Source organism: Siphateles boraxobius, unplaced genomic scaffold (assembly GCF_051911475.1).
Source record: "Siphateles boraxobius isolate OS27281-9 unplaced genomic scaffold, OSU_SipBor_1 25, whole genome shotgun sequence".
NCBI lineage: Eukaryota > Metazoa > Chordata > Actinopteri > Cypriniformes > Leuciscidae > Siphateles > Siphateles boraxobius.
Window position 1 is genome coordinate 31789554 of NW_027508866.1, and position 21155 is coordinate 31810708.

The 21155-nt window shown below is 38.4% G+C and overlaps 2 protein-coding genes across 2 annotated transcripts; one reads left to right on the plus strand and one right to left on the minus strand.

Moving 5' to 3' along the window:
* Window positions 1–5914: 5914 nt before the first annotated feature.
* On the minus strand, window positions 5915–11011 carry marchf5l (membrane-associated ring finger (C3HC4) 5, like). The gene is made up of 7 exons (XM_077243517.1): window positions 10616–11011; window positions 10011–10110; window positions 9728–9930; window positions 8514–8644; window positions 8253–8436; window positions 6576–6742; window positions 5915–6489 (listed from the first exon to the last, which is right to left on the minus strand). The coding sequence occupies exons 2-7, from the start codon at window positions 10037–10039 to the stop codon at window positions 6328–6330; spliced, it is 876 nt and encodes a 291-aa protein (XP_077099632.1). The 5' UTR covers window positions 10040–10110; window positions 10616–11011; the 3' UTR covers window positions 5915–6327.
* A 171-nt stretch (window positions 11012–11182) lies between these two features.
* On the plus strand, window positions 11183–21073 carry actr1b (actin related protein 1B). Its single transcript, XM_077243519.1, has 11 exons — window positions 11183–11408; window positions 12529–12593; window positions 13178–13253; window positions 16981–17106; window positions 17571–17695; window positions 17780–17996; window positions 18129–18221; window positions 18507–18681; window positions 18763–18824; window positions 18903–18943; window positions 19468–21073. Exons 1-11 carry the CDS (start codon window positions 11361–11363, stop codon window positions 19568–19570), a joined length of 1131 nt encoding a protein of 376 aa, XP_077099634.1. The 5' UTR covers window positions 11183–11360; the 3' UTR covers window positions 19571–21073.
* Window positions 21074–21155: the final 82 nt, after the last annotated feature.

Sequence of the window (21155 nt, forward strand, 5' to 3'; positions counted from 1 at the left end):
GATGTTAATCAGTCGTTCTGTTTTATGGCACGGGCGAGTGCGCCCTGTGTCAGCATTCTGAAATTGTATTTCCTCAAATGTTTGTTCAACACTCGAAGGTTCAAGATAGGGCGGAGAGAGCCGCCTTTTGTCGGGACCAGAAAATAACGGGAATAAAAGACCTGGTTCATCAGATCCGGGGGGACCACCTGAATCGCTCCCTTGTTTAAGAGAGATGAAATTTACTCTTTCAGAATGTGAGAGGCGTTCTCTTCCGTGTGAGAAAAGAGAATGCCGTTGAAATGCGGGGGTTTTACTGCGAATTGCAATCTGCAACCCTGCATTACTGAACGCATCACCCACTCGGGAGCTGAAACGGTTCGCCAAGCCGCTTAGTGACTCGCGAGTGCTCCCGCTCGGGCCAGAGCGGAGCTGTGTGAGACCAACAGGTTTATTTGTGATTCAATGGCGCCATCTAGTGGACACACTAGAGGCGACATGCGGGGGTTCGGAGGGATTTTCTCTCTCTGCAGCGAGATGAGTTCTCTCTGCGGAGAGAGGTTTTCTCTCCGAAACGAATTCATTTTTTTTTGTGTTTTGTGTTGCGCAAACACTGGGGCCGAAGCCTTTATTGAGAGAGTGAGGGGAACAGAGTGTGGGCAGTGTGGTGACACTGAGCTTAAACTTTCCCTCACAGAGGGCCCCCTGAACGTGGGGGGAAAACACACATTTCTCAAACACACGAACTGGGCAGTCTTGACAGGCGGTGAGCTGATCCATCCGCGGGACCCCCTGGGTCTCTTGGACGGGGGTCCTAGAAGAGGCGGGAAGTCCGAAGGGCTCGCGGCCCGTGATCATGGACTCGATGCCCCCATCGGCTGAACATCAGGCAGGCCGCTTGCGTTTCGAGTCGGTGGGGTTGGAATTCGCAGGTCTCCCGGCCGCGGCCGTGGCGGGAGCGGGCTTACCCCAGTGCCTGTTTGTAGGTGCTGGGTTACGTTGCCGTGGGGGTGGTTTGTTGCGGGGCTTTTCCTTGCCCTGATGAAAATGTCATCCCGTGGCCGGTGGGTTAGACAAACGCACAGTGGGCGCCTGGCGTGGGACTGCCTTCCTGGGAAGGCAAAGCTTGAAGGCCTCATCCTCCTTCCTCTTATCGTCACACCGTTGTTGCATCAGTGCGACGGCGGGACCAAAGAGAGCCCGGCCGGGCTCCACTGGCGCACCCGCGAAGCACCGTTTCTCACTGTCAAGGAGTCCTGACAGGTTCAGCCAGAGTGCGCGCTCTCCCACCACGGAAAGCGCCATGGAGCGTCCGCAAGCTTGGACAGCCTGCCGAACGTTACGGAGGACGAGGTCGTTCACCGTGAGGATCTCCTTCCACAGGGTTTCAGAAGGATTTCCCTTTTCCAATTGTTGCCCCAATTCTTCGAGGATCTCTGCCTGGTAGGCGGAGAGGAGCGAAGAAACGTTAAGGGCCCTGACAGCCACGGCCGAGGACTTATAAGCTGCCTGGTGAACGGAGGCAGCAAAACGGTCCATCTTGTTGGGCAAGACCGGCTTAGGGGGAGCGAGCAGCCCGCCCTGAGCGGGGTTAAGGTGCCTGGCGATGGAAGGCTCAACGGCGGGGGGTTCGCCCATACCGTGCGCTGCCATGTCCTTAACCTCGAGTCCCGTGAGACCATGTTTGAAGTCGAGCGGGTCGCTCCAATAATTCCTCATGTGCTTCGCACACGCCGGGAGGATGGGGAAGAGTTGTTTCCTCGGGCCGGGAGGGGGTCCCAGCACTTTTCCATCATAAATATCCCTCTCCCCGTATGTGGCGCTCTGAGGTGCCGGCCATTCAATGTTGAGACGAGCGGCCACTCGCTCACACACTTCCAGGAGGATGGCTTGAGGCAGAGTCGCGTGGGCGGTAGCCTGGGGAACACCAGAGGGCGGGATAGCCTCCTCGTCCTCTGAAACTCAAAGAATGGCCGCATCCTCCTCTTCGCCAGAACCGGGCGGTTCGTGGACGAGAGCGAGGTTGTCCTCGAAGATGTCCTCGGGGAAGGCGGGATTGGGCTGGTCAGCCCAGATGAGAGACGTTGCGCCCCGGGAGGCCCCTGGTAGCGCGTTGTCATCACCGTATCCCCCGTCCGAGTCAGAAGGGCTGAGCCCGGTGCACTGTGTCACTGACACCTTAAAACGGCATTTAAGCAGCTTCCTAGGCAGCATGAGGCAGAAACTGCAATTCTCCGGGTTCTCCATGGCTTCCCAGGGGTGCTTAGGACCCAAACAGACCACGCAAAGCTAATGAAGTACCTTAGCCGCGATAAGGGCACCACACGCGGCCGGGCAGGCCCGTGATAGGCTATCCCCTGGAGAGGCTGCAGGCTTAGACAGTGACATACCAGCGAAGAAATCGGAGATATTCCGTGGCGGGCAGCCGTGAGAAGAAACGGAGAAAATAGCGAGAGCGTGGGCGGCTCCGAATGCAAAGCAGCAGCAGTTGAAAAATAAACAACTGTCATGTCCGGCGGAGGCTGATCTGGCCGATATGTCCTCCTGAAGACACGAGGTCAAATTAGTACTTTTCTTATGTCTCATTAGAACTACAGAAACGCGACCCGATCTGGCAATCTTACATAGCGTGGATATATCAGACAAAGGACCGCAAAGCTGTGGCATAAGTGCATTTCGCCATGTCACGACTTGATGAACCACTGAAACGATTTTGGAAACATTATTTTAAGGTAAAAAATCTTACTTAGTGTTGCTTTAAATCAAACTGCCATTCTATATACTATATGAGCCATTGACATTAACATTAATTTAAACTAATAAACTCATCTATCTATGACACTTGTCTATCTACACTTAAACTCTTAAACTCATAATAAATTAATAAACTCTAAACTTGAACTCTTAGACTTATTTAAACTTATAAACTCTAAACTCATAAGCTCGTACATTTATAAACTCATGAATTCATACACTTATGAACTCAAACTCATAAATTAATAAACTCTGAACTCTTACTCTAAACTTATAAACTCTAATGTCATAAACTCATACACTTATAAACTCATGAATTCATACACTTATGAACAAATGAATTCATAAACTCATAAACTTATAAACTCATAAATAGTTCACCATAGCAACCACCCAGAACACCCTAGCAACCACCTAGCAACATCATAGCAACCACCCAGAATACCCTAGCAACCGTCTGGCAAACACTCAGAACAGCCTAGCAATCGCCCAGAACACCATAGCAACCGCCTAGTAACGTCATAGCAACCACCCAGAACACCATAGCAACCACCCAGAGCACCCGAGCAACCACCTAGCAACACTGTATCGACCACCCAGAATACCTTAGAACACCCTAGCAACAGTCCAAAATATCTTAGAACACCCTAGCAACACCATAGCAACCCCCCAGAACAGCCTAGAAACCGCCTTGCAACCATCCAGAACACCCTAGCAATCACCCAAAATAACTTAGCAACTGCCTAGCAACTACTCAGAACACCATAGCAACCACCTAGCAACACCATAGCAACCACCCAGAATATCCTAGCAACAATCTAGCAACACCATAGCAACCACTGAGAACACCCTAGCAACCGCCTAGCAACCACCCAGAACACCATAGCAACCACCTAGCAACACCCTAGCAACCACTCAGAATACCCTAGCAACTGCCTAGCAACACCCTAGCAACCACTCAGAATACCATATCAACGGCCTAGCAACACCATAGCGACCACCCAGAATACCCCAGCAACGGACTAGCAACACCGTAGTGTCCACCCAGAATACCCTAGCAACCACCTAGCAACACCATAGCAACCACCCATAACACCCTAACAACCACCTAACAACCACCTAGAACACCATAGCAACCCCCTAGCAACCACCCAGAACATCTTAGCAACCGCCTAGCAACACCCTTGCAACCACCAAGAATACCCTAGCAACCACCTAGCAACCACCCAGAACACCCTAGCAACCACCTAGCAACCACCCAGAACACCTTAGCAACCCACTACTTTAAATTACTCCCCAGCAACTTTAAATTACTTCAAACTATACTTTAAACTTTAAACTACTTTAAACTTCAAAATAATTTACACTTTAAACTAATTTAAACTATAAACTAATTTAAACTTCAAACTACTTTAAACTTTAAACTAATTTAAACTAATTTAAACTTATTTAAACTTTAAACTTATTTACACTTTAAACTAATTTAAACAAACTAATTTAAACTTCAAACTACTTTAAACTTCTTCAAACTTTCTGGTCAAAACTTTCACAAGCCAACTTAAAGTTTGTCTCGACAAACTTTTTAATCTAGTTATTATTATTCTTTCTTGTTTTCTCGTGATCACGACATAACAAAAGTTGTTTTCTCATTATCAGACTTAATTTTCTCGTGATCTCGACATAAAAAAATGTTCTCTAAGTTACACAAATAAAATGTTTTGCGTACATTGATTTAACAGTGATGAATTAGCCCATATTAGTCTAATTAATTTATTGTAGACTTAATTATTAACTGAAGCAAACTTTTTGCCGAAATATCCACAATAGGCCTATGAGTGCACGGTTTATCTGTCGACAGAGGCTCTGAGGTTTGTGTTTGTTTTTGTAGAATTAAACAATCATTGTAAAAATAACTACTTTTCTTTTGTAGAGATCCCGAGAATATTAAGTCGTGATAACCAGAAAACAACTTTTGTTATGTCGAGATCACGAGTAAACAAGATTAACAAAATAATCTATGGCCTTTTACAGTAGCCATTGACTTCCATTGTAAAAAAATTAATAAAATACTACCATCAACTCTCTGTTTACCAACATTCTTTAAAATATTATCTTTTGTGTTCAACAGAAGAAAGAAACTTATACAGGTTTGGAACAACTTGAGGCTGAGTAAATGATGACAACATTTTATTTTTGGGTGAACTATGCCTTTAAAATGTGATCAACACTCACACATTTATTAGATCCACTCAGTATTTTCATCTTATTTCAAAAGCAGTTTTCATGCGAATCTTATGAGAGCTGTCCAAGATCAAATGTCATATCTTTTTGACCCCAAATCAAAAAAGATGTTTTGTTTATTTTATGTTATGCATGTATATTGCATAAAGAAAAAAACCCAATTGTTAGCACCATTAAGATTGGTTGGATTGATACATTATTTTCATGACAAAAATCTCATTACTCTGAAAAATTCTCCTTTTAACTTTAACTTTAATGTTAAAATTAAAATATTTATTTATGATTTAATTTATATTGCATATGCTGCAGCTACATCATACAGTATATATATATATATATTTACCTTTTATTGAAAAATTTAAATATGGTAACACTTTAAAATAAGTTTTCATTTTTTTAAATTAGTTAAGTACACCAGTTAATTTGTGTTTCCAATAATGTATAAATATATATTTTTTTATTTTAATACATAAAGGCCTTTTGCATTAAAATGAGAAACATTGAAAACAATGACAATCACTAATAATATAATAATAAACATCCAAGTGCATTACAGCTCATTTGAATTCGGTCTGTAAATACATCTATTTAATACATCACATATCCAATGCAAAAAAGCAAAAAATGTAATAGCTCTAAAAAATATATCTTTATGCAGAATATTATTTCTTTAATTTTTGTAGTGAAATGATCCAGATGTTTCTTTCCATGTTGTACCCCCTAATAATGTTACCAATCTTAACTGTCCTAAAAATTGGTTTTATTTTCTTTAAGCAAAATACATTCATAATATAAAACAAATATAAAATCTCTTTTGATTTTGGGGTCAAATATGACATCTGATCCTGGACTGGTCTAGCCCAGATATGCAAATTGATCTTTTTTCCCAGGTTGTACCACCTTTATCAAAAACGATTACAGTAATGCATCTAAGTCAAAGTTTCTGGGTTTATAATCTTTATTAGTAATTGCTTTTTAAGAGCCTAAAGTGTGTATTGCCTTCAATTAGAATCAATAAACTCATTCTCATCTCATGATTCTGCTGGTACATTTGCAGCATAAATAACAATGTCTTTCTTCCCCAGACATCAGTGCACAGTGCAGTTTCCAGCTTTGTTTTGGCGCCATCTGAAGGTGCATTTCGCAATTACAAGCAATTCAACACCCCAGCAAGAGTTTCTCACAGATTTTCAGCCATCATTGCATTATAATAACACATAGCAAACGTGTTTGTGCTATATTAGAGCCATGTGAAGCTGAAATATTATGTCTTTAAACATCCGTAAATATGTATTTTTATTCTGCGAATCCTATACTACAGTTCATTTGTTGATTTCCTCAAGTGCATCCTCGTCATTCATTGCTACTGTCTTCGTTGTCGTCCTCAACAGCGCCCTCTGCTCGTCCCTCGGGCTCAGGGTAATTCAGGATGTGTCTGTTGGCCTGGATGAGGTACTGCTGCTGTTTGAAATACACTTTCAGCACTCCCTTAATCACCACGAAGGCAATGCCACCCTGGAAGAGGAAAACTGGGTTAGGCTTTGCACTTGCTAATGTAATTCCAGGTTGTACGGTAGGCGCTCAGGGCTGTGGACTCTCACCAGGATGGTGCGCTGCAGGTTTGACGGGACTCTGCGGAACAGGAGACGACCCACCAGGCTGGCGATGGAGGGGAAGATGAGGGCTCCACACAGGGTTCGGGACACAGAGAGATGGTCTCCTCCGTATCCGCCTTCTGCTGGGGCGCGGGGCAGAGCACGACCCATCCCTGTGCAAACACATGATATTTTGAGCTTAAAAAATGCTTGATTATTATAATAAGCTTACGGTATGATTATGACGGTAAATAATCAATTCTAAGATGCTTTAGTTTAAACTTTAAAGGAACAGTTCACCCAAAATTTAGCTATTTAACTAATATTTATACATATTAAAATGGGTTTAGAATGAGGGGGTGAGTAAATAATGTCCAAATGTACATTTTTGGATGAACCTGTGTTATTTTAGTAGTGTGTACATTATACTATTATAGTATTTATTAATATTTTGAATTAGCTTTAATTTTAAAAAAAACATTTATATTTAGCTTTTTTAATTTCAATTTTAGTACTTCAACGACTTAACTGAAAATATAAAAATAAAAGTTAATTAGTTGAAGTACTAAAATGACTAAAACTGAAATAAAATAAAGCTAAATATAGTTGCTTTTTTAAAAATAAAAATGACAAAAGCAATTAAAAAGTGACAAACTTAAACTAAAATGAAAATAGAAAAATAAAAGCTTTCATTTTAGTTTAAGTTTGTCATTTTATGTTTTAAAAAAATTATATTGAGCTTTCATTTATTTTTTATTTCAGTTTCAATTTTCGTAATTTAAGTACTTTGCTGAAGCTGAAAATATAAAAATAAAAGGCAATTTGAAGTACTAAAATTACTAAAACTGAAAAAACTAAATATGATAGTTTAAAAATAAATAAATATAACAAAAGCAAATAAAAAGTGACAAACTAAAATGAAAATTTCACACTTTTCATAAAAACAAACGCTTTGTTTATATTGTTTTAATTTCAACAAATTAACTGAAAATATAAAAATAAATTAAAGATGAATCTAATTGTTTTTTAATAATGACAAAAGCAAATAACACAATGACTAAAACTTAAAATAAAATAAAAACAAAAGCTTTAATTTTAGATTAGGTTTTAGTCATTTATGTAAAAAAAATTATTATATTTAGCTTTTTAATTTACGTTGTAATGTTAATAATATCAATACTTCAACAAATGAACGGAAAATATAAAAAAATTAATTAAAGCAAAATATAATCGTTTTTCTTAATAATAACAAAATGACTAAAACAAACTTCTAAATGAAATCTAAATGAAAACTGAAAACATAAAAAAAAGCTTTCATTCTAAATTTAGTTCAAGCTTAAAGCTGCAGTCGGCAAGATTTTTTTGATCATATTCACTGAAACCGACACTATGCTCCGACAGAACAACATAAATCAGCCGGTTTTAGAGCCTGTTGTTTGTTTTGCAAAAATCCACCGCTCCCGGTTCTTCTGGTCCAATCAGCGCAGGGCTGTGTGAGATCTGACTGTCAATCACAGTTCGTGCACACGCCACAGATCCCCCCTCCCCCCTCACGCATGTTGCAATAAACACGCACTGACGCGACTTTAATTTCAATTAACGAAAACGATTTTTGATAGTTTTAGTGTAAGTATAAAGAACAAACATGAACGAAAGCCCAGTTTAACCCTGTCTTCCACATACCAGGTACAAGCCCGCTGAAGATCTGAAGCTTGGAAGAGTGTCGCTGCCAGAGCCGCACCACGTAATCCTCCCAGCGGATCATTTTCCCCAGCACCAGCATGACGGGGATGGTGGGTAAACCCATGAGCAGGAAGAGAGGATCTGCACGCTCCATCACATCCAGACCCTTCTTATGCCCCACCACCTAAAAACAGAGAAGAAAAAGTGTTCAAAAGAGCCAAGGAGAGCCAAGCTCCTTTCTTCCTCCTGTCTTCAACGCACCTGCATAACCGTGACGGCACCGTAGGTCACGGCTGACCAGTAAACGGTGCCGACCACCACTCCAGCCGCAGCGAACGGACTGGCCCTGGACAGAGCTCGATCCACTTGCTGGAGGAAGTACACCAGAGGCCCTGGAAGAGAGACAAAACCACACATTTAACACTTCCCTATTCAATGACCAAAATAACAGCCACACAGAATGACGGAATATTAGTCATTAGTAAGCCCACACAGCATCTGTGCACTTTTGTCACATTTTCTGAGCTAATTTTATGAATTATTCAAAAATTAAATACATGACGATGTACTTAAATGGTAAGTGAAAATGAGTGCAAAACTGTTATAAAACTAATATTTAGTATTACTTATATTCTATTTAAATACAGAGGACATTCTGAGTGTGGGTTACTATATCGTGTCGTGTCACTTTTAAGAGGAATTATTAATATTTTGAACATTTATTTTGACCGTTTTCATTTTAATTTCAGCTTGCTTTATATACTTTTACCATTTTTTTATTCATTTAAAAAAAAGTATAGCTATTTTAGTATTTCAATTTTCATTTACATTTTTTTTAAGTTTAAGTATTTCATTAATATTTATATTTAATATATCTCAGCTTTATTTCCGTTAACAATTTTGTTGTTGTTGATAGACTAGCTTTAATTTATTTTTATTTGGGCTTTAGTAATTGTTTTATTTCAAGTTCAACTTAAGCTTATTTTATTTCAGTATTTCAATTATCGTTTACATTTTTTAAGTTTGTTTTTCAGTATTTCAATTTTAATTGTTCATCTAATATTTATAATTTATCTCAGCTTTAGCTTAGCTTTCATTTATTTGTATTTAAGTTTTAGTCTTCAACTTAAACTTATTTCAGTATTTCAATTATCATTTACATTTTTTATGTTCATGTTTTTCCATCTAATATTTTTATTTTCATTTACATGAGCTTTCTATCAGTTAACAAAAAATATTTTATTAAATAGTTTAGTTTTAGTTAATAACAACACTGGTGCGAAACGGAGCTAACAACACTACTAAAGTCTTATCGGGAGAAAATTGTCCAGAATATTTTTATAAACGGGCAGTGATCTGGTGCAATAAGGATTTGCATAAAATATGTAAGAGTCCATAACAAGACATACAATGAAAGAGGAAACCGGTATCAGTAAGTCTCGCTTCAAAAAAGTGAAGTGGAATAATATACTTACCCATTTTGGGGAAAACTATATGATATTCAGTGCCACATTGCGGGCAGCTGACGGCTCCACCACTGTTTCCCTTCTGTTTTTCATCAAGCCAACGCTGTAAGCAAGACTGATGGATCCACTTAGTGCAGCCCTTACAGCGGCACGGACTGACCCATTCTGCAGCACGATCCTCCTTCTCCGTGGCAAAACAAACCCAGCAGTGCCTGTCGTTGGACGACATGTTAGTGAGCACATATCTAAGAGTACTACTAAACCGTGATTCACAACAAATGGAGAAACTCACTTCTCTGGAGGCTCATCTACACAGGCCATCTTGTGTCAGGTTTGATCCACGGTCTCCAGCTCCAACATGAGTGAGCCAGAGCAGGCTCAGTGTACAACACCTGTTAACAGAGATTATTAGACTTAAATACAAGAATATTTGCTATATTGCATTTTTTTATTCAATAATACTTGGTGCTTAACACATAATATACTGGATCTTATATTAGGGTGGTCAGCATCATTTATATTACAGATATTAAAATATTTCAATAAAAGGTATTTTTAAATATAGCATAGGATATGGTATGATACATGGCATGATAGTTATATTATATTTATTCTTCTAACGTCTGTCTTTGTATAATAGATGCGCTATAATTGTTTTGCAATTACATTATCATTATAATTTTTATGTTAATCAGGCCTTGATCATGTGTGAAAGTCAGGGCAGTGGAAACTGCGCAAATTTAAATGTATGATTCAACACAATTTTAATTTGGTATAACTCACTGTAAACAAACCAAACAGCCCCATACCTCAACATTTAAGTTTTTACAGCAATAAACATACCGCAACTGGTCATTCAGCCAACATTGTTAACTGAATTCAAATGAAGATCCTCACCTGAAGATGTTTTGTAGATTAATCTTTTCTGATAGTCGTGTAGTTTGGATCTCTGGTTGATTTGACACTTTCAATTTCTCGGAGGACAGAATAACAACCTCATGAAGAGCAATTTCCTGATAAGCTACTTCCGGTTGTCACAATAAATGTCCCGAATGTGCTATAATATCCATTTCATGTTTAACCGCGTATTTATTTATAGTCTTACATATTGTAAAATAATGCTTAAATAAACACAAAAAGTTAATTAAGTGTGTTTGATAATTGTTCAATATACAATATGCTAATTCAATATTTATTATGTTTTTTTTTTAAATAGCTAACGTTACCTCTCTGCTAACTGTTACTGCAGTTGTGTGTCATTATCCTCTCCATTATTAAAAAAAAAAGAAATACCATTAATTTCCAATTACATATGAGCATAACATATATAAATCCATTTATAAAATTAACGCACTTTTAAAAATTATACAATATAATTTTTATTTTTGTGTAAGTCTAGGAGGTTGTCAAACTGCGCCTTCGAATCAAATGACTATTGGCTAAATGAGCTGTCAGTCATCTCCTAGTCCGGATGGTTTGATTGGCTCCCTCCACAGTGAGGTTCGGTTGACGCATCACTGCTCAGCCTGTGGTTTTACTGCCAAGTAGCGACGGTTATTTTTTATTTACATGAACAGAAAATCATAAACGTTGCTTCTTGCGAACGAGTTGACCGACAAACGCACACAAGCGCAGGCTGAACATGGAGTCGTATGATATTATAGCCAACCAGCCGGTTGTGATTGATAATGTGAGTATGATGTCAGCAGCCCTCCACACCCAGTCTGTGCTAAGAGGCTAAAGCTAATGCCATTGTGCCAAATCCTGCGCTAGCCGGCAAATGCTAAATTAGATTTTTTGGATTTTATTTATTGTGCACAGCCAGATGCACATCTAAACACTTCACCATGCAAAGCATCACAGTGTATCTGTCTTAAATGCGTTATCCTTAGGCATTCGCTGCTCAGTAACGTTATGATGTATCGGCATAAAGCTGATTTGGTACTCATTTCAGTGGTTCTTTGAATTAATCACTCAAATGTAAAATAAATGATTCCACGTTGTTCATATTAATGAAATATCGCAAGATGCATGGTTGTCAAAGAGAATCTATCACGTAAAACCCTGTATTTTATCTAGAGTTGTTATTGTTGCCAAGATGGCTGTCTGTGACCCCTCCTTTTATTTACAGCCACATTTCATAGTTTGAAATAATTTATATAAATTACAAAATTCATTTTAACACAAGCCAGAAAAGTGGAGCAATAGATGGAGAACTATTAAGCTTCAATCTTTAATCAGATTTAAAATGGGAGCTCTGTAACCTTAAAGCCTGAATGACTGTCACAGGTTGCAAAAATGAAGAAAACGTAGTAAATGTCAGTGATATTTAAGGGAACATTGAGATGCTTTCTCACACTGTTTCTCTTCTGGAGTGTGTCGCTGGTTGTTTCTTGTTGCTCCCTCCAGCTCTGTCCCATGACTCAAGATCAAACAAGGAGGGTTCAGAACATTATATGAATCATTTTACAACACATTCACTGTTTGAGCTTTTATAGTTCATACAGTTTGCTGTTACACTTTTTTTTTTTTTTACAGTGTCTGTGTTACCGTATAATTATGCATTTAAGTGTTGTGTAATACTAATTAACTGCATTTACTTACTATAGGGTTAGGATTGGGGTTTAGGGTTAGTTGTAATTATGCATAATTTATAGTTATTAAAGTAACTGCATGTAACATTTGTAACAAGAACACTGTACAATAAGGTGTTACCCAGTTTACTTATACAGTTTACTCCCTGTACAATTGGAGTTCATATTGGAGTTTCATTTTCATTCTTTTTTCTTTTCTTCTTACTTCTCTTACAGGGTTCTGGAGTTATTAAGGCTGGCTTTGCTGGAGATCAGATCCCTAAATACTGTTTCCCAAATTAGTGAGTTACCATTAGATTGGTATAACTACATTGAAAAAACCTTCAAAGTTTAGGGCTCAGAAGTTTTTTTTTAAATAAATAATTTTATTCAGCAAGGTTGTGTTAAATCGATCAAAAGTAGCAGTAAAGACATTTATAATGTTACAAAAGATTTCTATTTTAAATAAATGGCATTCTTTTGAACTTTCTATTCATTAAAGAATCCTGTAAATAAACGTATCATGGTTACCAGGAACATATTAAGCAGCATAACTGTTCATCATTGATATCAATAAAAATGTTTCTTGAGCAGCAAATAAGCATATTAAAATGATTTCTGAAGGATCATGTGACACTGAAGACTGGAGTAATGATGCTGAAAATTCAGTTTTGCATCACAGGAATAAATTACATTTTAAAATATATTAAAATAGCAAACACCTATTTTAAATTGTAATAATTATTTCACAATATTATTATTTTTATTGTATTTTTGATCAAATAAATGCAGCCTTGGTGAGCATAAGAGACTTATTTTAAAAACATTGAAACAAAATACACACACACATTGTGGTGTTATATTAACCAGAACGGTTTATTTCTAGTGTGGGGCGACCCAAGCATGTTCGGGTGATGGCCGGTGCCCTTGAGGGTGATCTGTTTATTGGACCCAAAGCCGAGGTAAAACTTTATTTAAAGTACATGTCTCTATTAAAAATGTGTTTTATCTTGACATTCACAATGCATTTAACTTCTGTAATGTGCAACAGTATTCAGTAAATATTATTGGGTGGGTCTTGATTTAACCGGTGATGCTGTTGGTTTGTAATATGTTGTGCATGTCATCAGAAGAGAAAAGTTAATATAACGTGCAAATTAAAGGGGCAGTTTTGATTTCATGCTGTCTTTAAATGCAGGGTAGGTAGAAATCCCCCAAAATACTTCTTTCCAAATTTGTTTAAACTGCCTTTATATATCAATGCATAATTAAAATGTAAGTACTCTGGAAAAGAAATTATAAAGATGTCTGTTGTCCTCTCAGGACGGCAATAAACACAGCTCATTATTCCATTAACTCCCACCCCCTCCCTTCTCGGCTCCTTCCAAAGCCAGACCCCCAAAACAAATGAACGCGCGATCCCGGCCGTTCGCTCAGCTGGAAGAGTCGGACGCGTTTACCAGCTTTACCTTATGTAGTGACATCATGTCAGCATAAGTAATAAAATAACTAACTTTATCAGTATGAAATAAAACAATTAACATGGCTGTTAGTATTCACTATCAAGCTCGCATATCGATACTGGTAAAGTTTAAAATATTTTACTAGCTCGTAACAGAATCAAACTAAATATAAGGCAAAGCTATAAATAGCTTAATTGATACACGTTTGCCGTTACAATCAGTTACACTGTGATGAAGGTGAATTTGTAAGATTCATAACATAAGATTGTTTACAGATAAACTGAGTAACACACTCAAACACCTTCTCACAACTGCATTGCAGACACAAGATAATATAACGCACACATACAACATATATTGTATAACACATACAGATTTACAGTGTTGGGAGAGTTCACTTTCTACACGAACTAGTTCAAAGTTCAGTTCACAAATTTTAAAATGAACTAGTTCAGTTCATAGTTCATACTTCACAATTTTGAACTAAGTTCACGGTTCCAAAAAATTAACAAGTTCATAGTTCTTTTTTTCCATATGTTACTGCGAGCTATTTTTTTATTTAAATTATTGCCACAACCCATATACAACCACAGACAGCGGTTATTTTATCGCCCCTAAGATTTTTCCCATCCTCACCGACCTTGTCTTAAAACTGATCATACGATACAACGCCTCCTCGCTGCTTTGTCGACTACATGCTGCTTTTTGTTTTGATGCGGCGGCCTTGGTGTGACACTGGTGGCTTGTATTGCCAGTTTGGGTGTTTTTTTCACTACATATTTAAGACCTGTTTACGTGTGTTTTATCCGGGTTTTCGCCTGGGAGACTCTATAGAAATCTGGCGCCCCATTGAACGAAGTTAAACTGAGAGAGCGTGCGTTCAGAGACGCCAGAATGAACGCTGGCAGTAATACAGTACCTTCAGTTCACGTTCGACCAAAATATGAACGAGTTCATGAACTATCGTTCAATGAACGATAGTTTTTTTCCTTGTGTGTGCAAGCACACTTGGCAATAAAGCTCTTTCTGATTCTGAACGCGTTCAGGCACAACACTGCAGATACAACATAAAGACATAGGTAAACATATGTAGAGCATATAACAACAAACCAAACGTGAAAAAACGTAGCAGGTAGAGTTCACGGTGAAAATAGGAACAAAGTTTAGGCAGAGGGTAAAGCTAGGTATAAAAATAGATCCCCTAAACTTTTTAACCTAAAGTTAGATTTGGCAAAATTAAACAAAACAGCTTTCAACTGCAGATAGGCCTATTGCTTATTTATCGTCTCAACCCTGGCTCGCTAACAGTAACGTTATACCAGTCGACACCAAAGTTACACTGTCATAGCTAAGCCAGTGTAACATTAGTTATGCTATGTAACGTTAGGTAGCTATATTAGGTAGCTACGTGTGCTAGTGATACATGCTTCATGAAAAAATAAATGCCATCAAAATGAAAACAGCAAGATTACCTGTCCAGCAGAAATAAAGCCATCATGGAGTCACTTTTCAGCCCCTTGAGATCCCTCAGTTGTCACCACCGCTGGAAAGCCACGCAGATATTGACTCTCGTATGATTTTTTGATTTATCCAAAGACTTTTTGTTCATAGCCTTTTCAAATACTGTCTTCCTTTTTTTAACTTGTTTGACTTCGCTGCCTCTATATTAGGGGTGGAGCCGAACCCGAATACGGTATTCGGAAGGGCACAAATAACGTGTTTTTTACGAATACTTATTTCGAACAAATACTTTAGAAAATATTTGTATTCGGGAACAAGAAAAACTTTATATCAAAAAGCTGCGTTTCCTCACGAGACCGCAGTGCGCGAGTGAGTGAGTGACGTTCAGGAAGAGGTGACTGACAGGCTGCTCCACACAGCAACAGAGAGGGCTCGGCTGAGCGAAAAAACACTTAACTGCATTACTATTTTTGTTGAATAGATTTTTGTACCTTAACTGGGTTCCGGAGGCAGTTTATAACTTTCGGGAAGTGGAGTTTGATCGGGAGATTATTTCATTACGCTGCATTATTGACGTCTGCAGCCGGGTGCTCTCATGTTCGCTCTGTTTACGTAGCTCTGTTAGCTCCGTAATTATTTGTTTTTATTACATGGCTTGGTTGAATTCTAATGTAGAATGCGGTCTGTTATTTCCATGGTTATTTCTTAATAACAGACCGCTGCTAAGTATAACACACCGTTGCCACGAAAAACAGAGCGTTGCCATGGATTCTAAACGTAGAGACGGAACGGACTATTTTTTTTAGCGGAAGCAATACAATAGTTTTTAAATCAATAAACTCCTTTTTAAATCAATATTTTGAGTCAAATTATTGATTTATTTGGTAGGTAGCCATGTAGTAAAAGGGATAATGTATAGCGAGGTGGTTGTTATAGCGAATACAAACCCTTCAGGCTGATTCAAGACACCTCCGCTTCGCGTCAGGCTCATAATCAACCGCCTCGCTATACATTATCCCTTACTTATTCTGTCTGTTCAGCGTCCTCCAACAAGGACGGGTGGTGGTGGGATTCATAATGTTCACAATGGTATTTTATTAGTTGTTGGTTTAACCATGGATGAGGTAATGGCTGTTATGTTATTTTCTTTTCAATGACGTTCCTTGATAGGCTACATGTTCATTGCTGGATTTATATAATTAAAGAATACTTACACTATAACGTAAATTAGAAGTGTAACGCAAAAAAACTAGATTTTTACGCCTATTTTGGATTTTACTCGAATACAAATACAAATACTTTTTCCCCCTCAACAAATACAAATACAGATACAAATACCGGCTGCTTTGCACACCCCTACTCTATATGCAGGTACTGAGAATTTTGACTGTTCTTTCTCTGCCATAATTGTTATTACTAGCTTCAGTGCCTCTTCAAACGGGTGCGCGCATTTGGGCTGCTCCTGTATCAGCAGAGGTGGTATCCATGGTAGCGAGGGAGAGTGACAGTCGCCCGAGCCAATCATTTCTTTCGTCCCGAATGGAATAATGAGCTGTGTTTATTACAGTCCTGAGAGGACTACAGACACTCGATTTTTATAATTTCTTTTCCAGGGTACTTACATTTTAATTATGCATTGATATATAAAGAAAGTTTAAACAAATTTGAAAAAAGTATTTTTGGGGATATCTACCTAACCTGCCTTTAAGTTGCATTGTAATCATGTAAATGCATAATGTGCTCTTGATATCTGTGGCATATGCAGGAGCACAGGGGCCTGCTGTCCGTGCGCTATCCCATGGAACACGGCATCGTGAAAGACTGGAATGACATGGAGCGCATCTGGCAGTATGTGTACTCAAAGGAACAGCTGCAGACCTTCTCTGAGGAGGTGTGGATTGAATTTATCTTCATTTTCATTGTATTAATCTTCACCAGAATTATTTTAGTATTATTTATAGTACTTATTAATTCTTTGTTTTTATTTTTATATTTGGGTTAGTTATCATTTAAATTATTATTTTAATAATTTTTGCAATGAGTTTTTAATTCATATTTATTTATTTTTTTCATTTTAGTACTTCAACATAACTTATTTCTTTCTGTTAGTTTCCAAGAAAACATTTTAAGTTTAACTTTTTGAACTAATTATTATGTTTGGATAATTAATAATTAATAATATTTTTTTTTTAAGCTTTTCTTCCCTCATTTTTAAGTTTTAAATTTGTAATTTAAATGTTTTTGGATCTCCATTTTATTTTGATTACCAAAATTTTATAGTCTTTTATAGTTTTAGTTAACAGCACTGTCTTTCGCTATATTGTTCAGACATTTATATATTTATGTATCTTTCAGCATCCTGTACTGTTGACCGAAGCACCACTGAACCCCAGTAAAAACCGTGAACGGGCGGCAGAGGTTTTCTTCGAGACCTTCAACGTGCCGGCGCTGTTCATCTCCATGCAGGCGGTGCTCAGTTTGTGAGTTCAGAGCTTTCAAGTCCTTCTTCCTGATATCACGCCTCATACTCGCTCTCTCATGCAAACTCCTTTCATGTCTGACAGATACGCCACAGGCCGAACCACAGGTGTGGTCCTGGATGCTGGGGATGGTGTGACACACGCTGTCCCCATATACGAGGGATTCGCCATTCCACATTCCATCATGCGCGTGGACATCGCCGGACGTGACGTCTCCCGATACCTCCGCCTGCTCCTGCGCAAGGAAGGCTACGATTTCCACACTTCTGCAGAGTTTGAGGTCGTTCGCACCATCAAGGAGGTACGAGACTCCACATCTGGATTTATATAACACTTTCTTTTGCGGTTCCTTTTTAAGGACAATTATAATCTAGATCTTAGGTGTTTCAGGTTGAAGAAAATATGAAAAAATGCTGTTTTATTTGTTTTCCAGAGAGCCTGCTACCTTTCCCTCAACCCCCAGAAGGATGAAACTCTAGAAACTGAAAAAGCACAATACACCCTACCCGACGGAAGCACTCTAGATGTAAGAATGAATTTACCAGTAGATGTTAGTGTATGTAAAATTAGGTATCATATCCTAGTTTAATTGACATTCAGTAGAGGTTCAGGACACAGGTTCAAGTCAAAATTAAATGGCATTCATAACCTTCCATAATGTGGTGTATTTTTTCTTTGCAATAAAGTGCACTGATAACTTGTTCATGATGACACCAGAATTTTTTATTAAGAAAGTAAATGGTGTTTATTTTTATTTTATATGGACTTTCTAAACCATTTGGTGTTACTCACAGCTGTTTGTCTCTCACAGATCGGCCCGGCGCGGTTCAGGGCTCCAGAGCTTCTCTTCAGGCCTGATCTGATTGGAGATGAGAGTGAGGGGATTCATGAAGTGCTGGCCTTCGCCATTCAGAAGTCAGACATGGATCTGCGACGCACCCTCTTCTCAAACATAGTGCTGTCTGGCGGCTCAACACTCCTCAAAGGTAAGGCAAACATATCAGTCAAGAACTTCTTTCAGTTCTCTATCCAGTGAGAAAACTGAAAGTCTGTCTTGTTGTTTCCAGGTTTTGGAGACCGGTTGTTAAGTGAAGTGAAGAAACTCGCACCCAAAGACGTTAAAATTAAGGTGACTGGCACATCTAAGGAATGTAGCTTGGCTTGAGAACTGTGTGTCGCTAAATAATAATTCCTTTTCTTGTTTCAGATATCTGCACCACAGGAGAGACTTTATTCAACATGGATAGGGTAAGAACATGTATACATGTTATATATATACAAGTTTATATGTTAACGTTAAAAAGTTTGAGATCAGTTTAAAAAAAAACAAATTTTATTAATACTTTTATTCAACATGGATGCATTAAAATTGAGCAAAAGTGACAGTAAATAAGTTTAGAATGTTACAAAAGATTTATATTTAAAATAAATGCGGTGCTTTTGAACTTTGTTGATCGTTGATAATAATCAGAAATGTTTCTTGAGCAGCAAATCAGAATATTAGAATGATTTCTGAAGGATCACGTACTGAAGACTGGAGTAATGATGCTGAAAATTCAGCTTTGCATCACAGGAATCAATTACATTTTAAAATATATTCAAATAGAAAATTGCAGTATTACTATTTTACTGTATTTTTGATCAAACAAATACAGCCTTGGTGAACAGAAGAGATTTCTTACCTACCACAAACTTTTGAACAGTAGTTTCTGTATTTTAAGTTAAGTTGTTTGGGTGTATTTTATGGTGTTTTTCCCTCATGCTTCGTATAGGGGATCTATCCTGGCTTCACTCGACACCTTTAAGAAGATGTGGGTCTCCAAGAAAGAATACGAGGAAGATCGCGCCCGTGCCATCCACCGGAAGACTTTTTAATGGGGTTTAGGCCAGCAGCCTCCCTGATCTCTGCAGTTTCACATCCCTCTCCTCTCTCGCTTGGCCTCTCTCTGTTTCCCTCCCTACCCACCTACCCGCCGGGCCTCCCATCCGCAGCTAAGGCATGCCTTCCGTGTCCTCTGCCCAGCTCTCGTTCGGTACACCCTGCGAGCAGGACTGGGGCACGATGCGACCGGGCATCCCTTGCCCGTTCTGCACCCATCAAACACCGAAAAACTCCCGGCTTTTCAGGGCATCAGTCAATACTGTTAACTATTGTTTCATTTAAAGCCAATGCTTCAATCCTGCGCTTAGATATTTATTACACTATTTACCCTGCCCTCTATGATATTGTCATATCTATTCTAATGAAACATGAAGGTGAATGTTTTACTCTGTTGTAAGAATTTCATTCCAGAACCGAAGAGGTCGAAGTTGTCACAGTCAACATAGTATTTTTATTCTTATTCATTTGACTGTTTTCTGGCGTTAATGGCAGACGTATACAATAGAAAAGGCATCGCTCACCACTACAACTATTCACTGTAATGGACACTACTGTGTTTCCTGTCTGTGTCCCTCCCTTTGGCCATCTTGAGGCTGAAACCACTCAAGGGAACTTAATAATGTATACTGAAATACGATGTACGCGGTAGGTAGCTAGGTTTATCGCTGCTTGAAATGTCGACAAGTGTTATTATTAGTATACAGCACATTTTAATGTGGAATCATCGTTTTATGAAAAGGGGCGGCTGTAAAGAACCATTTTAAGTTGTTTACTGGCTAGAAATTTTGCTCCCAGAATTATGTTTTTCAGCTTTAAGTTGTAGACCATAATTGTCACTGCACAGAAATTGACTTGATGCGAGCATTAGCCCCTTTAAGTTTTTTTTCCACTGAACATTTTACATTTCCCATTATTCTCATATTGTTAACTCCAGAGCTGTGGACTGAAGCTTTAATCCAGTGAGTTTCATGTTGCCATAAGACGTCTCATTGTGGCACGATTTCGATGTAAATTCAGAATCTCCCCGAATTCCTGATTAGTGCATGAAAACAACAGGATGACAGAGATTGTGTGTTATTTCAATGTAAATCTGATTGACGTGGATCTAGAAGGCAAAGGGGGGCCGAATGGATTTAGAAGCTCTTCTGGCACTAGTATTTCTGTAGTGTTTGTTGAAAGAGAGCTGCTCTCTATTGGGATGATGGGTAGCAGGGTTGCGTTTAAGTCCAGCTTGTCCAACCTAGGATTCGCCTTACTCCAGTGTCGTCATTGGAAAGTTAGAGCATCTTGGTTGTTATTCTTTTTAAAGATCTAGAAATATCATCATAAGCCTTGTGTACAGTGGGTTGCTATTCAAAACTGTTAAAAACATAAAAAAACAAACAAAAAAATAAATGACAAAAAGGACTAAAATGTACAAACCTGTTTCTTCAATTGTTGCTTTTTCTTTTAATTTTGTAAATTCAGTATGATAAATAAATTAATGATGTCTGGAATAAGCTTCTGTCCATTCTGTAAATGAAAGCAGATGCTTCTCTGCGTGTGCATTATTGCTGATGTTGTTAACAGTTGTTTTCA

Coding starts and splice junctions, on each gene's coding strand:
- marchf5l (XM_077243517.1), bottom strand. CDS start 10,039: ATGGCCTGTGTAGATGAGCCTCCAGAGAA. Junction 8,437..8,513: donor GTGCCGTCACGGTTATGCAG/GTGCGTTGAAGA, acceptor CTCTGTTTTTAG/GTGGTGGGGCATAAGAAGGG. Junction 6,490..6,575: donor ACCTGCAGCGCACCATCCTG/GTGAGAGTCCAC, acceptor TTCCTCTTCCAG/GGTGGCATTGCCTTCGTGGT.
- actr1b (XM_077243519.1), top strand. CDS start 11,361: ATGGAGTCGTATGATATTATAGCCAACCAGCCGGTTGTGATTGATAAT. Junction 18,222..18,506: donor CCGACGGAAGCACTCTAGAT/GTAAGAATGAAT, acceptor TGTCTCTCACAG/ATCGGCCCGGCGCGGTTCAG. Junction 18,682..18,762: donor CGGCTCAACACTCCTCAAAG/GTAAGGCAAACA, acceptor TGTTGTTTCCAG/GTTTTGGAGACCGGTTGTTA.